Source organism: Girardinichthys multiradiatus, chromosome 4 (genome assembly GCF_021462225.1).
Source record: "Girardinichthys multiradiatus isolate DD_20200921_A chromosome 4, DD_fGirMul_XY1, whole genome shotgun sequence".
Classification (NCBI taxonomy): domain Eukaryota; kingdom Metazoa; phylum Chordata; class Actinopteri; order Cyprinodontiformes; family Goodeidae; genus Girardinichthys; species Girardinichthys multiradiatus.
The window spans coordinates 41720394-41733372 of record NC_061797.1 but is presented as its reverse complement, the minus strand read 5'-3'; the positions used below and the strand labels follow the sequence as shown (position 1 = coordinate 41733372).

At 37.8% G+C, this 12979-nt stretch overlaps 1 protein-coding gene across 1 annotated transcript in view; it reads left to right on the top strand.

Moving 5' to 3' along the window:
• hcn4 (hyperpolarization activated cyclic nucleotide-gated potassium channel 4) overlaps positions 1-12979 on the top strand; it is a 118541-nt gene that overhangs the window by 36983 nt on the left and 68579 nt on the right. The window contains exon 2 of the mRNA XM_047362542.1: positions 3274-3697. Coding sequence (XP_047218498.1) covers positions 3274-3697 — 424 coding nt within the window. The remainder of the gene's footprint in view (positions 1-3273; positions 3698-12979) is intronic.

Below are 12979 nucleotides of genomic sequence, written 5' to 3'. Positions count from 1 at the left end.
CATTCTACTCTGGAAAATAGTTGAAGCTCAGTATTATTCAGTGTCAAGCATCATGAACATGTGACCATTTTCAACTTGTCCTACGGATTCTCAATTGCTTTAAGCTCTGGATTTTCGATTTTGAGCCTTTTTAACACATAAACTTGCTTTGATCCAAACCATTCCATTGCAGCTCTTGCTGTATGTTAAGGGTCATTGTCCTTCTGGAAGGTGAATCTCCACCCCAATCTCAAGTGTTTTGTGCCATCCATCCTCCCATCATGTCTGGTGAGCTTCCCTGTCCCTGTTGAAGAAAAGGATCCCCACAGCATGTACTGTTATATTTCTTCCTCAGACAGTGTTTTGCAAGTAAGCCAAAATGTTAAGTGTTTGTCTCATCTGACCAGAGCACCTTCTTCCACATGTTTGCTGAATCCCCAGGATTGCTTTTGGCAAACTGCAAACAGGCTACTTGGCTGCTTCTCTGAATTAAGCTCTTCTTGCCAAGCCTGTCAGTTTAGGTGGACAGCCATGTTTGGGTAGGTTTGCAGTTGTGTCATGCTCTTTCCATTTTTGGATGATTGATTGAATGCACTGTGAGATGTTCAGAGCTTTGGATATTCATTTTGTTTTGTTTTTTTACCTTACCCCTGCCTTTAACTATATACATGTGTCAATTTTCTAAGTTGATCTTCTTTTCTTTTTATTAACTTAATGTGCATTTTCTTTAATTTTGCTTCATGTGTAATGTAGTCCTGGCCTAAATGTTAGTTCTTTTTTTGTTGTATGTGTTGGTTCTAGTCCATGTCCTTCCTCCTTCTCCGCCTTTTCTGATTTTAGTGTTCTGCGATGGATAACATGCCACAACAAGCATTTTCTGCTCTGTCTACAAGAAGAAAATAAAAGCTTATTTGCTTCTATCCCCCAACCTCTGCCTGAGCTTGAATTAGGGTCCTTATCTCTCAGCTACACTGTTCAGTGACAGTGGGATTCCGTATAGCAGCAGTTCAATGGAAACCCCTGAGTTATTTACTTCAGCACACCATGCATGAACCAAGAAATCAATACACATCAGCTGCACAAGGATGTAGAAAAACAGTAATTGCAAGCTTCATCCTAGATGTATTTCAGTAGAGATATATTTATCACTTATCTCTGGGTTTGTAAAGGCATGGGTTCTCAGTTTTTGCATAATGGTTTATTCTTAATATTAATTTTGAACAAATATGCTTATGGCCTAGTTGAAAGAGAAAATCTCACAAGATCAGTGGCCCAGGGTATTATGCAGGTATTTATCACAGCCTGTTTCGTACACAGAATTGATCATAAATCCTGTTTCAATTACCAGGCCAGCAGAGAAGGCAATTTATATCCTAACTTTCAGGCTCAGAAGACAGACAAGAGCATTTTTCCTATTGTAATTAATAGTTAACCCTAAATTAAATATGAGTTGTATATAACAGTCTGAACTCGGTAAGGAAACATGTAGGTATTCAGAAGTATTTCACTGTGAGCCTATAGGTTGTTTTACCATCATTACACTGTGTACATATAGTGTTTGCTTTTAGCAGATGTAGAAGTGCATATCAGTAAAATTAATAAAGGAAACATATTAAGTAGCTCTCAACAGCCTAACCACTGAATGTTGATAAGTGTTTGTCCAATAGTAAAAGTTTGTTTGTGCATGACTGTGGTTTCATGTATAAAATGTTTGCACTTTGTAAAGATAAGGTGGTATTTAAACATTATCTACAACAAGAACCTATAATTTAAATGATGTAAATACTGTACTCAGTGATAAGTGCAGGACATTTTAGTTCAATTTGTACAAGGCTTTCAATAGTTTTACAAATGAAAATCTCTAAAGTCTGAAGTGTATATGTGTTCAGTTATACAATGTGTTCAGCTGTACAAAGTTAATACTTTGTAGAACTACCACATCTTTGCACATATAGAGACTGAAACTGTTGCCCAGTCCTCTTTGCAATATACCTCAAGCTCAGTCAGATTTGATGGAGAGTATCTGTGAATATCAGTTTTCAGGTTATGCCACAGATAGGCTGTCTTCCAGGATTGCAAAGTATTTACATTCCATCTTTCTATCAACTCTGACAAACGTCCCAGTTGTTGCTGAGGAAGATTATCCCTACAGCATGATGCTGCCATTACCATGTTTCTCCTTGGGGATGTTCTGTTCATGGTATGTGCAGTGGTATTTCCTCTACATGTAGCATTTCAAATGTAGGCATAAAAGTTACATTTTTGTCACATCTAACCAGGGGACCTTCATCCACATGCTTTCACATCTTTATGGCCTGTGGCAATGAACCTTTGTGCAGCTTTCTTTCAATAATGGGTTTTTCTTGCCACTCTTTCATAATGGCCATATTTGTGGGATGCATGATAAATACATGCTTTCTTTGCCTAGCCTGTGAGTTTAGGTGTACAGGCAAGTATTATTAGGTTTGCAGTGCTATGCTATTTACATTTTTTAGATGATGGATTGAACTGTGTTTTTTGAGATGTACAAAGCGTTGGATATTGTTGCATGATTGTTGCAATCCTGTTTTAAAACTTCTACAGAATGGTATTATTGACCTGGTTCCTATGTCTCTTGGTCATCATGATGCTCTCTAACAAGCATCTGAGGCCTTTACAGAAGAGCTTGATTTATAGTTTGTTTAAATTATACACTGACTCAAATATACTAATTATGTGACTTCTGAATGCAATTTATTACACTGGATTTTGTTTAAGGCTAACTAAGGTGGCATAATATAAATGCATGCCACACTTTTCAAATTTTTATTAGTAAAACCAAAATTAAAACTGTTTTCTTTACATTCTACTTCACAATTATACACTGCTTTATGTTGGTCGATTAGACTAATATCCAATAAAATACTTAGAGATGTTTGCTTGTAAAACCTTTGCAGGGCACTAAGCATGCAATGAATAAGACAGTAAATTAACATAAACATAAATATTACAACAAAACACAAATGAAAATGTTATCAGCCAAATCGTTCCATATTCTGCTGGAAGTAAAATAAAACACGTAGATTTTTTCATCTTATACATCCAAGTTTCATCCATGACATCTCTATCCTTTCTGGATTTTTTTATGTTTTCATTATCCACCCGTGAATGTGTGCATTTTATATGGTTTTACATGCAGTAAGTTATTTAATGGCTTAACAAAACCTAACTTAGACTCCTTTGTTAGCTGTTAAAGTTTGGAATCGTTTGACCTCAGTAATCATTATATGTTCTGTTTTGTTTTTCTGAATCAAGGTTTTACTGGGACCTGACCATGCTGCTGCTGATGGTCGGCAACCTCATCATCATCCCCGTGGGCATCACGTTCTTCAAGGACGAGCACACACCCCCATGGATCGTTTTCAATGTTGTCTCAGATACATTCTTCCTCATGGACCTGGTCCTCAACTTCAGGACAGGCATAGTCAAAGAAGATAACACGGAGATCGTCCTGGATCCCCAGCAGATCAAGATCAAATACTTACGGAGCTGGTTTGTGGTAGATTTCATATCCTCCATCCCTGTGGACTACATCTTCCTCATTGTGGAGACGCGCATTGACTCGGATTTCTACAAGACAGCGCGCGCTTTGCGCATTGTACGCTTTACAAAGATCCTCAGCTTGCTGCGACTCCTGCGACTGTCCCGACTCATTCGTTATATCCACCAGTGGGAAGAGGTAGGAAAGTTCATCTTAGTGTGTTCAGCTTGTTTATTGTCCGGTTTCCTTTTTGTAGCTCATGTGAAATGTGTTGAGTTGCTTTTGGGAAATCTTTTGGGTTCTCTGAATATCTAAAGGTAGGCTAACATGATAAAAAAAGCCATACAACGAATAACATTTCTGCAGCTATAATTTGATCAAGCTAGTCAAGATTAGGTTTTGCTTTCTAAATTTATTTACAATCTAAATAGTATTCCTATCCTGGGGTGCTACTGCAAGCACTTTTGCTGTGTACATTCTCCATATTCTCCCCAAGAGGGAATAATATGGATAAAAACTGCTTCTGATTGCATCCCCCCTTGAAAGGAGTGAAGAGACTCTTTTGCTGTACGTGAGTCACCAATAAGTTGATGAAGCTGGGATGTTGATTAGCATTTTACCTCCATGTGCCCATCCGGAGAGCAATGGGACCACAGACCCACAGAGCCAATGCTGCAGTACAAGCATGATTATAATTATAATTGCAGCAATAATTAGAAAAGTTCCCGTTGCTCTCTTTGGGTGGATTGTTGTTTATTCTCCTGGGTAAAGGATGCAAAGCAAGGTGTCAGAATCGCAGTTTGAAGTCAACAACAAGGCACACCATGACATTATTTTAGTTGACATTAGGATGAACTTTTAAAGCAGTACAAAGTAATGTTAGAGATTATTGGGATTAAATAATTTAAGGTTGAGAGCGTAGTAAAGTATGCTGGAATTTAGCATGTGTTATGAAACCTTGCACAGTGTGTGATAATTTGACTTGTGTTTTTTTCATTCCAAAATGGAAGTGCTGATTGGAAACTTTAGGTTAAGTGTCTTGATATAGAAAACTGGATAATCTAGTGCAAAGGCATAATACTGAAGGTATTTTAGCAGCTCTGCAATTGGCATTGTGCTGTACCCTGCGCAAAGCATTATTTTTAGTAGCAAATCAGATTGTGTACCTTTAATCAAAGAATCAATTCTGTAACCTATTTTAGCAAAGCAACTAATGAAATTACCTCTTGCCTCTATTGAATTTTGTGCTCGAAATTATTTTCAGTAATAATTGTTCCACTTATGAAATGACTTTATAGTTGAACATCTTACATAGAAAAGTGAGAGATACAGGTTTAACTAAAGTGAAATTCTATTACCTACTGGTAATGTGTAAAATCATGGGAAATTCTGAAAATTAAAAACAAAAAAATTAAAACAGCAAACAAAATGAAAAAGTAAAAACTGCTTCTAAAAATAATTTTATTTTTCAGCTTTTTATTAGTACCACTTTAGCTGATGTCCTCTGACAGCAATCATTTTATTCTTCCAAACAAAATCTTTAAGTTACAGGTTTTGCATCACTTTCATGGTAGATCAAGTTTAACTGCCAATAATAGCTATTTTCTCTTTTTATTATTACTGACAATTTTTCTATTGATCGCTTTGTCTAAACAGCATTTTGTTCTCCACAAAAAAGTCAGTCTATTTAATTTCAGTTAAATTTACAACAGTGAAATTAATTATTTATTGTATTATTCAAATTATTTGCACATTAAAGTATTGCAAGTTTTAAGTGATATTAGCCTTTATTTCTGGTAATTATGATGATTTTCTACTTACAGCTTCTGAAAACACAAATTTTTTTTTTTTTTATAAAATTAGAACATTACATCTGACCAATCAAAAAAGTCAATTTAAAACCTGCTTAAAAATTGTTATTTTAAAAATTTCATAAAAGGGCCTGTAAGGATGCCATCTAATTTACAAATGACTTGTAATATTTAGCCGTATGTATAATTCATAAGTTTGCCAGGATTAAATTTGATTAATTTAGACATTATCTAGTATGCATGATCATAAGTTGTATTAGTGTTTGCCTGTGGCAAGATGGCGCCTGTGTTTGGCCACGCCACTGCCGCTGCTCGTCTCCTTTGCAAGTTTTTATGTACTGTTACAGCAATATTTGTGGTTATATCAGCACGATTGTCACCTGGATATGTTTCTGCTCTACTGTTCTATGATCGTAGCTCTCTTTTTGGTATAAAGGAGTCTATGGAATCTCTTTTTGGTGATTGGGGAAAGTACAATCAAACTTTTCCTCCTCCTTTTGTTGTTTTGCCCGACTCACCTGAGTACTTGTTGCTGTTTCGGGCACCTGGGAGGAAACGCAGGAAACGTGGCTCCAGGTCTGGCGTCCAGGTAAAATGCAGACATGCTTTACGACTATTTAGTCCCGGTCCCTACCAACATGTCAGGTGGCTGCGGTGGATTTCTCTCCTCGATGTGTGCTGGGAGACCCGCAGCTGATGCTCAGGAGCCAGTGAAATGCTGGGATTGCGACTGGTGGGATGCTCCGGGGACGTGCTTTCCCATGTCCACGGCAGCCATACAACAGCTGTTTTCCCGACCCAGCTGGAGACTGCGTGACCTGTCCTGTTGATGCGAATATTGTGACGTCATCATCGCTTCGCATTGGTCTTCCAAATGTCCGTTCAGTTGCAAATAAATAATTTTTATTGGATGCACTTTTTAGCAGACGAGACCTTGATTTCTTGTTTTTTACGGAGACTTGGCAGAGAGAAGGGGAGTTCAACTCTGTCCTGATGGATGCTCAGTCTTCGGGTTACCCCGCTCGAGACGTGGAGGGGGTCTTGCGGTGGTATTCAGTGACAGTTTCACCTGTAAGATGATGAATATGCAGTCCTTTTCTTCATTTGAATTAATGATGGTCAAAGTGGGCTCCAAAGACTCTTTCCACTGTGTTCTGGTCTATTGCCCTCCTGGCCATGCAGCTGTCTTTTTAAAGGACTTTTTATCCTCGATAATTAAGTTGGATATTGTTGTATTAATTGGTAATTTTAATATTCATATTGATAATAGTGCTTCTAGTGAAGCTTTGGAATTTTTAACATTGACTGAAACGTTTAATTTTGTGCAACATGTCTCTGGTCCCACCCACCAAAAAGGCCATACCCTTGATTTAGTTTTTTCTCTTGGCCTTAATATTGCCAATCTATCTGTGGAGGATGCCCTTATAAGTGATCATTGTTGTGTTTTGTTTGATGTATTCTTTTCTCCGGATCTTAAGCCTACTTTAATTAGGTCCCAGAGGCGTATTATCTCTGACAATTCAGCTACTAGGTTTTCTTCTATATTTGATCCAAAATTGTTTGTGGAATGTCATGATGTGGACTGTTTTCTTCTTACCTTTAACAGTCATTGTGAGGCCATTTTGGATCAAGTTGCTCCTGTTAGATCTAATTTGGCGACTAGGAAGACCATACGCCCTTGGATCAATGACACCATTCGGGAGCTAAAGCATTTATGCCGTAGAACTGAGCGTTTGTGGAAGTCCCATAAACTTGAGGTCCACAGATTGCGCCTCAAGGAACTTATGTCTTCTTTAAATGAAACCATTAAAAACTCTAGATCTGATTATTTTCACCAGCTGATAATTTTGAATAAGAGGAGACCACAGGTTTTGTTTGATACCATCAGCTCTATTGTGTGTCCCACTGTTCCTGTTACCCCCGTTTTTTGCAAAGCAGACAGTAATGGACTTTTAAGGTTTTTTGTCTCCAAAAGCCAGGATATTACATTTTCACCTCCAGCTCAGTCTATGCTTAGCACTGCTGCTGTTGAGCCTGCTTGTCATAACTGGTCCTCTTTTAAGCCTGTATCTCAGGCTGATATCTTAGCCCTGGTAGCCAAGATGAAGCCTTCTTCTTGTCCTTCAGATGCTCTTCTTTTTGGACTATTTTTAAAAGTATTTGATGTTATTGGCCCCTGGGTTACCAAGTTAATAAATTTGTCATTATTCTCTGGCATATTTCCCAGCTTTTTTTAAGCATGCCTTTGTGGAACCTCTTCTTAACAAACCCAATTTGGACCCTACTGTGTTAGGTAATTTACGGCCAATTTCAAAACTTCCGTTTTTGTCCAAACTTTTGGTCTCCGAAAAATATATTGTGTTCTTAGAAAATTCTGAGATTTTTGACCATTTTCAATCTGGTTTCCGTAAGCACCATTCTACGGAAACTGCCCTGATCAAAGTATCAAGTGACATTATGATGGCTGCGGATGCTGGGAAATGCACTGTTTTGGTCTTGCTGGACCTCTCTTCAGCATTTGACACTGTAGTTCATGAAATCCTGTTGAGAAGATTGCGTGATCTGGTTGATCTAACAGGATCTGTACTAGCATGGTTCTCGTCTTATTTGTCCAGTAGGAGTTTTAGTGTCTCGGCTAACCAGTTTATTTCTGACTCTGCAGATTTGGTGTGTGGAGTGCCCCGGGGTTCTGTGTTGGGACCTATTCTATTTTTGTTATATGTTCTTCCCCTGGGTAATATTTTCCAAGAGTTTGCTGATGTCTCCAATCATCTTTATGCAGATGATATCCAGCTATATTGCTCCTTTAAGCCCACTGAGATTCAAAACTGGACTCTTTAAAGAACTGCCTTGTGAAAATTAAGCAGTGGCTTGGCGATAACTCTCTGCAGTTAAACTCCGATAAGACTGAGGTGCTGGTGATTGCTCCAGACGATGTCGTTCCTGGAATCAACCACTATTTGGGTGACTTGAGCTCGTCTGCTAAACCAAGCCTAAGAAATCTGGGCGTGATTTTTGATAGAGATGTCACTTGAGCATCATTCAAAGCAGCTCACTAGGAACTGATTTTTCCAGCTCTGGAATATTTCGAAACTAAGAAGATTTGTTTCCAATGATGATCTTGAGCTGATCATTCATGATTTTGTGTCTACTTGTTTAGACTATTGTAATAGCCTTTTTTCTTGTCTTAACAAAAAGGAGCTGTCTCGTCTGCAGCAGGTCCAAAATGCGGCCCTAGGGTGCTGACTCGCACCAACAGAAGGGCTCATATTACCCCAATTTTAAAATCTCTTCCAGTGGTTTTTTGCTTTAATTTAAAAATCCTGGTTCTGACTTTTAAAGCTCTCCATGGTCAGGCTCCCCGATACATTAGAGCCCTGTTGTGTCCGTATATCCCTTCTCGAAGGCTAAGGTCATTGGATCGGAATCTTCTTAAGGTCCCTTACACCCGTTTTAAGACCGGAGGAGATCGTTCCTTCCAGGCTGTTGCGCCAAAGCTTTGGAACGATCTCCCGCTCTGGTTACGTTCTCTTGATTCTGTGGACGTTTTTAAGAGCAAACTTAAAACCTATCTCTTTTTTGCAAATCTTTTTAACAATTCCAGTGCGTTGGATGTAGTTATGCTACTATAGGCTTGTGACTATTATATTTACCACTACCCTCATAGTGATGGTTTTTATTACATTTTTTGTGCCTTTATTGTTTTATGTTAATGTCTAATTGTGCACTTCTGTAAAGCACCTTGTGACCTTTAATGTCTGTGAAAGGTGCTATATAAATAAACTTTTACTTACTTTTACTTACTTACTATATAGTTAAGCACCGTTAAAATTGGAAGAAGTAACATTAATTCTGCACATTAACACACACAGGTATGGAGTTAATCCTTTAAAAGTACATCTAAACACTTCAATAAATATTCATTCAGCAGACAACGTAGCAGTCAGGCATGTCTATCTACATAGGGAGCCTTCAGCAGCTTTAAAAAACTTATGGTGGCTTTTACTGTCAACCCAGTAGTTGCCCCTGGGTGTCGTCTCTTCAGCTTTTCATCATGTATGTCGCCTGTGCTGCTCTGGTACACAGCAGAGCGTCCAAACCACAGTTTACAGAACTAACACACGCAAATACCCCTATAGTGTGCCGACAGGGGCTTCTCCTCGGACTCCATTCAGCACTCCATGGTAAATGGACTAGTTCTTATTTTCTTATTTTCTTAGTTCTTATTTTGAACAATAGATGGTGCTGCAGATAAGATCTATTCAACAACAGGAAGCAGAAGAAGAGTTCCTAATGCATCTCTAACAACAAAGTTTAGCCTAAGTTTTACATTTTAGCTGTTTTACAAGTCAATAAAACATTTTGCAAAATTTATTTCCTCAGTTTTTTTATATTGAAACACACATATGCTAGTAAAAACTAACATGTTTACAGTTAACCTTGCTACCCATCCTGTTTGATGAGCACCACTCGCATGGTGCGTGGACTCAAAAGCAGTGCACTTGTACACTGATGGTGAAAGACACTGCATAGGCACATAAACGGCAATAATAAACCAGGTACTAGAGTTCATAATAAACTTGTATCTTAACTAAATTAGCTGTCAAGGAACCAAAGCAGGTGAAAGGAACTGAGGAAATGAGTAAAAGGATGGGAAAGGGAAGGAATACATAAAGACCTAAATCCCCCAGGGCCTATAGCCTGTCCTTTTGTTGGAGATAACTGACCACCTCTTAAGAGTAGTGCTTTGTTTTAGAAACAAGGCTAAAAAGAGGGATGTGAGAAGACAAAGGCAAGTGATTCATATTCATACTATAAAAAAATGCAAGGACATTTTAAGACATTGACTGCTCCGCCATGTACAACTGTAGCAACACAACAAAGTGAAGGAGCACTACACTCATAGAGAACGTACCTTTTACATGGTGTGTGTGTGTGTGTGTGTGTGTGTGTGTATGTAAAGGTTCTGATGAATACTAGTTAGGCAGACAGAGTGAAAGGCCCGCCTGCCTCTGAACCATAGCACTTCACATGCAACCTAACATAAATGTCATCTGTCACTGCAAAATAATTTGTCACCAACATTACACTACCTGCCGAACGTTTTGACTTTTCCTGTTAATGCTGTGCTTCAAACATACACTCACTGACAACATTCACTTACAGCAATTTGAGTTACAGGGTCCAGAAGGAATATGGTCTGATTTGGACATCATTTACAGCAATCATGCACTTAAAAATAATTAATTCTCCTGTAGTATTTTCATAGATTTATCAAAGCGTGTGATATTGTGAATCATCCAAATTTATGGAAGTCAATGGAGTATACCAATGCATTTCAATATATATATCTTATTCAACTCATCAGAGTCCAGCGTTCCATCTTCCTAAGTATCAGTACAGCAAAAGTGAATTATTTTCCCACTTAGCAAAAGGCAGGCCTTCTGTGAAAGGTTTGTCTGTAAAAGGCATCTAAAACTGTATTTAACTGATGAGTCGTGATTGTGATTTCTGCTGTTGTTTATGTATTTTATTTCAGAATTCAGTCATATTCATGATTGTAGTGCTTTTATATTTGTTTCATATTAATGCATTTAACAATTTATGACTAAGTGAATAGACATTATTGTATTGTTTGGATTATTTTAAATGAACATAAGTAGAAGTAATACAACAAAGCACCGATGGAAATATATATATCTATCTATATATACAGATAGATATAGATATATATCTATATACATATATATATATATATATATATAAATATATCTATAAAGATATATATCTTGAAAAAAGTTAACCAAACAGTGATTGTTTAAGTGGTTATTTCTGTTAATTTTGCTCATTATCATTTGCAGTCTATGAAATCTTTTAAATTCAGTTTCTCATCAAATTCGAATATTACATAAGACTAATGAAAAAAATTTTTATACAGAAATGTTATCTTATGGTATGATCTTTATCCTTTTAATTATAGTTAGATGAGGAAAACAGAATTGCAGCATCCACTCTAATAAATACCAAAGGTGTTCAAGAAGGTTGAGGTCAGGACTCTGTGCAGGCCAGTCAAGTTTATCCACACCAAACTTCATGCACCTGCAGCCAAGGAAGTGATGGGAACACTGGAATTATTTGATTTGGTGTTGTGATCCAATACTTTTGGCTATATGATATAAATCACCCCATGTGTAAGGATTCCCTATAATTTCTGAGTTTCACTCTTTGAACTTAATTACTGAAACAAGTGCTAAGTATTCCAATTTATTACTATGCACCTGTATACATTGCATTAGTTTATGACAAATTTAGCTTTCATGGTGTTTAGGTTAATCATTTTCTGCTTCACATCCTCACTTGGAGACAAATTGTGCAAGTATGACCTGCACTCTCACAGCGGCAGGCTGCTCAGATGCATCATAAATCTGTTTTATAATCCCTTGGGGACAGTTAGCTAACACACACACACACACACACACACATAGGACTCGGTCACAGACCCAGTACAAGTGAAATAACATTTCTTGGAGATATAAAGGTGCTGACTCCAACTGAAGCCTCCATTAGAAAAAACAAACAAACAAACAAACAAACAAACAACGGTGTTCTAGGAGGTCACCTTAGATTTTGTTTTCAAATTTCCCATACAGGCCAAGAAACAATTTGTGATCTTTTGTAGAGCTGTTCATTTACATGTATAGACATATGTATTCATGCATGTTACAGTTGCCCATTAGTTTGTTTACAGATTTTAGCTGGCGGTGTTGACACTGGCACTGTAATTGGACTTCCTCTGAATATACTGCATCATAGCCAGAGGCTCAGACATGTTGGCACATAACCACCAGTTGATGGAGTGTCCTTCGGTCTGAATATTGATCCCTAAACTGCTCCCCTGAGTCTTCTCAGAAAGGAGCATTGGGGACTGCAGAGCTACATCTTCATATGAATCATCAGCACGCACACTGCAGCTCAACTAAAGCTGGTAACGATGAGGACTCCACATTTAACAGGGGACAGTTTGAAATCAAGATAGGTTGTTTTCCTTCACAAGATCTTTGAATCTCTTAAGGAGCTCATGCTTCGTACCCTTCAGGATTTCTGAGCAATTTCTGATTTTTAAAGCTGCAGTCTTTACAAATCAATCATCGTCTTTACCTTCTTTAATCTGATCACTACTAACACCATCAGTATTTTTTTTTGCATAAGTAAAGCAACGCCCTGATCCCCTGCCAGCTCATGAAATCTTCTTACACTGTTTTTTCTATCAAGGCCATAATTTAGCATTGATTGCTGCCTTCCCCTTCCAAACTCTAGATGTGAGCGTTTTTCGCATCCTGCAAGCTGATAGAACCTTGTTTACAAACAAGAAGGTTTTAGTGGTTGTGGCTTCATGCCAGTGATAACACTGTCATGCATAATGGCGTTCAGCATGGTGTGCAGATATGATCAAGCTCTAACACACAAACCCACACACACACTAAACAGACTGTCAAAATGGTTCTTTTTCCATCTCTCTCTTGTCACTCTTTATCTGGATAAAAATAAGAGTGTGACGGGATATTCTCCTCATTGGTGTTGCTAACTTTAGTGAGATTAGTCATCTCGTTAAATCAGATTTAAGGCAGTCTGCTAATGACGAAGCTAAGAGGAGTTTCCTCCCAACTTG